The sequence below is a fragment of the Marmota monax genome, unplaced genomic scaffold (assembly GCF_021218885.2).
Source record: "Marmota monax isolate L192 unplaced genomic scaffold, Marmota_monax_Labrador192_F-V1.1 WCK01_AAM20220418_F8-fsc00079, whole genome shotgun sequence".
Taxonomy (NCBI): Eukaryota; Metazoa; Chordata; class Mammalia; order Rodentia; family Sciuridae; genus Marmota; species Marmota monax.
Window position 1 is genome coordinate 874,957 of NW_026694099.1, and position 3,041 is coordinate 877,997.

A 3,041-nucleotide genomic window follows, 5' to 3' on the forward strand; every position below is an offset into this window, starting at 1 on the left:
CCCCTCTGTCTAATCCAAGGTCCTCCATTCCTCCCTAGCCCCAACCTCCTTATTGTGACTTAGCATCCACTTATCAGAGAAAACATTCAACCTTTGGTTCCTTGGGATTGGCTTGTTTTGCTTAGCATAATATTCTCCACTTGCATCCATTTATTGGCAAGTGTTAGGGTCTGTAAACAAGTCAAGATGGAGCCTGGCATTTTGCCAGAGGGAGTGGTTTGTGAAGTAACGCCAGCGAGCTATTAAGTGTGGAGATTCCTTATTGGTTGACTGCTGTATTTAGTTTATGTTAATTAAGATAAACTGTGTGGAATGTATCTATACCCCTCCTGTCCTACAATAAACGGCTTCCACTCCTGCTTTATCAATCTACACAAGTTGCTCGTCACCCCCCGTTATTTTGCTGCAGCCGGACTGAGGCAGGCAACAGCCACCATTTTATTCTTCTTTAAGGTTCACTAATATTCCATTGTGTATATATACTGCATTTTCTTTATCCATTCATCCATTGAAGGGCACCTAGGTTGGCTCCATGGTTTAGCTATTGCAAATTGAACTGCTATAAACACTGATTTGGCTGCGTCACTGTATAGTATGCTGATTTTAAGCCCTATGGGTATATACTGAGGAGTGGGATAACTGGGTTAAATGGTGGTTCTATTCCAAGTTTTCTGAGGAATCTTCACTACTTTCCACTGTGATTGCTCTGATTTCCAGTCCCACCAGCAATGTATGAGCATACCTGAAAGGATAATTTTTAATTCTGAGCTTTACTGAATCGCCTCTTTCTTCTAATACACATATCAATCAGAGACCAGGCACGAGACAGGCACCCCAGAGGCTCTGCAAATAAGTCTTTAGTAGCTAGTAGTGAGAAAACGTGTCCTTCATAAAAGTAAAGGATTTGTTAAGCCCCAAATAGGACACTCATCCCTCTGTCTTTCCTATTCCAGTTTGTCCTCAGATGCTCAGAGCACCACAGACCCTTATGCTCACCACCTTTGATACTCCAGCTTCAGCAGAGGTTAGAGGAGCCATGGGGAACCACACCACTGTCACCGAGTTTGTCCTGCTGGGCCTCTCAGATGCCTGTGAGCTACAGATGCTCATCTTCCTGGGGCTCCTCCTGACCTACCTCCTCACACTGCTGGGGAACCTCCTCATTGTGGCCATCACCCTTGTGGACAGGCGCCTCCACACCCCCATGTACTACTTCCTCCGTAACTTTGCTGTCCTGGAGATCTGGTTCACCTCAGCCATCTTTCCCAAGATGCTGAACAACATCCTCACAGGACATAAGACCATCTCCTTAGCTGGATGCTTCCTACAAAGTTTCCTCTATTTCTTCCTTGGCACCACAGAATTCTTCCTATTGGCAGTGATGTCCTTTGACAGGTATGTGGCCATCTGTAACCCTTTGCGTTATGTCACCATCATGAGCAAAAGGCTGTGTGTCCAGCTAGTGCTCTGCTCATGGATGACAGGTTGCCTTCTCATCTGTGTTCCCAGCTACATCATATTTCAGCAGCCCTTCTGTGGACCCAATGTCATCAACCATTTCTTCTGTGACAACTTTCCACTCCTGGAACTCATATGTGCAGATACGAGTCTGATAGAGCTTTTGGGGTTTGTGATAGCCAACTGTAGCCTCCTGGGTACTCTGGCCGTGACGGCCACCTGCTATGGCCACATCCTCCACACCATCCTGCATATCCCCTCAGCCAAGGAGAGGCACAGAGCCTTCTCAACCTGCTCCTCCCACATCATTGTGGTGTCCCTCTTTTATGGCAGCTGCATCTTCATGTATATCCGGTCAGGCAAGGGTGGGCAGGGGGAGCACCAGAACAAGGTGGTGGCATTGCTCAACACTGTGGTGACCCCGACACTCAACCCCTTCATCTACACCCTGAGGAACAAACAAGTGAAGCAGGTATTCACGGAGCAGGTGAGCAAGCTCCTCTCCTAAAGCTGTGGAATCCAAAGACTGAACCAAGGCTGGGGTTGTAGCTCAGTGGTAGAGCACCTGCCTAGCATGTGTGAGGCACTGGATTTGATTCTCAGCACTACATGTAAATAAATAAAAAACAAAGGTCCATCATCAACTTAAAAAAATATTTTAAAAAAGTCTGAAGCTAATAATCCATACTAAGAGCTAAGAGAATATAAGTCCTTTCAGGATATGGAGCCTTTTCCATTTAGAAAAATTCCGTGATATATTTCTATGTGATATTTCTGATGTGCCAGTCCCCACACAACTCACCGTAAACTCAAAAGCTTTCAGTATCCTGGAGAAATTTTATTAATTACTTGCTTTGAATGCTTTGTTCATTCCATCTTTGTCTACCTGGTTTTCTAACATGTCACAAGCTCTTTGAGGACAAGGACCAGCTCTGCAATTCTTTCTTGGCCTCAAATATTAATCCATTGTCATAGCCATGAGAATGGGTACTTAGACACTGATTGATTGTTTTATATGCTTGTTTCTGTAACACTCTCAGAGGAAAGAATCGTTCTTTATTTGTACTATCATGATTTAATACTTATAGACCTGGCACAGAAATACACCCATAAGAACTCAAAACATGGCTGAGGGCCATTGCTTATCATTTTAAATATGTCATATCTGGGTTTTTTTAGTATTAAAATTCATAAAATACTCTTCATTCTAATTAATAAAAACTCTTTTATCTACTAGTTGTATTACTCTCTAGCTCATTTTCTCCTCTGTAAAATGAGGATGACAAGCCTATTCTAAAGGATTATCATAGAAGTTCAATGAGCTGTTCTATGCCCCATGCCTTCAACAGTGTCTCAATAAATGTACATTCTTTGTCTCCCATTCTCATCCTACTTTGGATCTTCTTTTAAAGAATTTTGTGTCATTACCATCAAAAGCATTTTTAATGCTTTTTGTATACAAAACAGGGATTTTACATTCAACAACAAAAAGACAAATAACCCAGTTCTAAAAATGACCAATAAGTACATGAAAATACAAGCAACATCACTAACCATTAGAGAAATACCAATCAAAACCATAA

General features: G+C 42.6%; 1 protein-coding gene across 1 annotated transcript; it reads left to right on the forward strand.

The window, feature by feature from the left end:
• The first annotated feature begins 1,036 nt into the window (after nt 1-1,036).
• LOC124107287 (olfactory receptor 6E1) lies at nt 1,037-1,966 on the forward strand. The gene has a single exon (XM_046465213.1). The coding sequence runs from the start codon at nt 1,037-1,039 to the stop codon at nt 1,964-1,966; it is 930 nt and encodes a 309-aa protein (XP_046321169.1).
• Nucleotides 1,967-3,041: the final 1,075 nt, after the last annotated feature.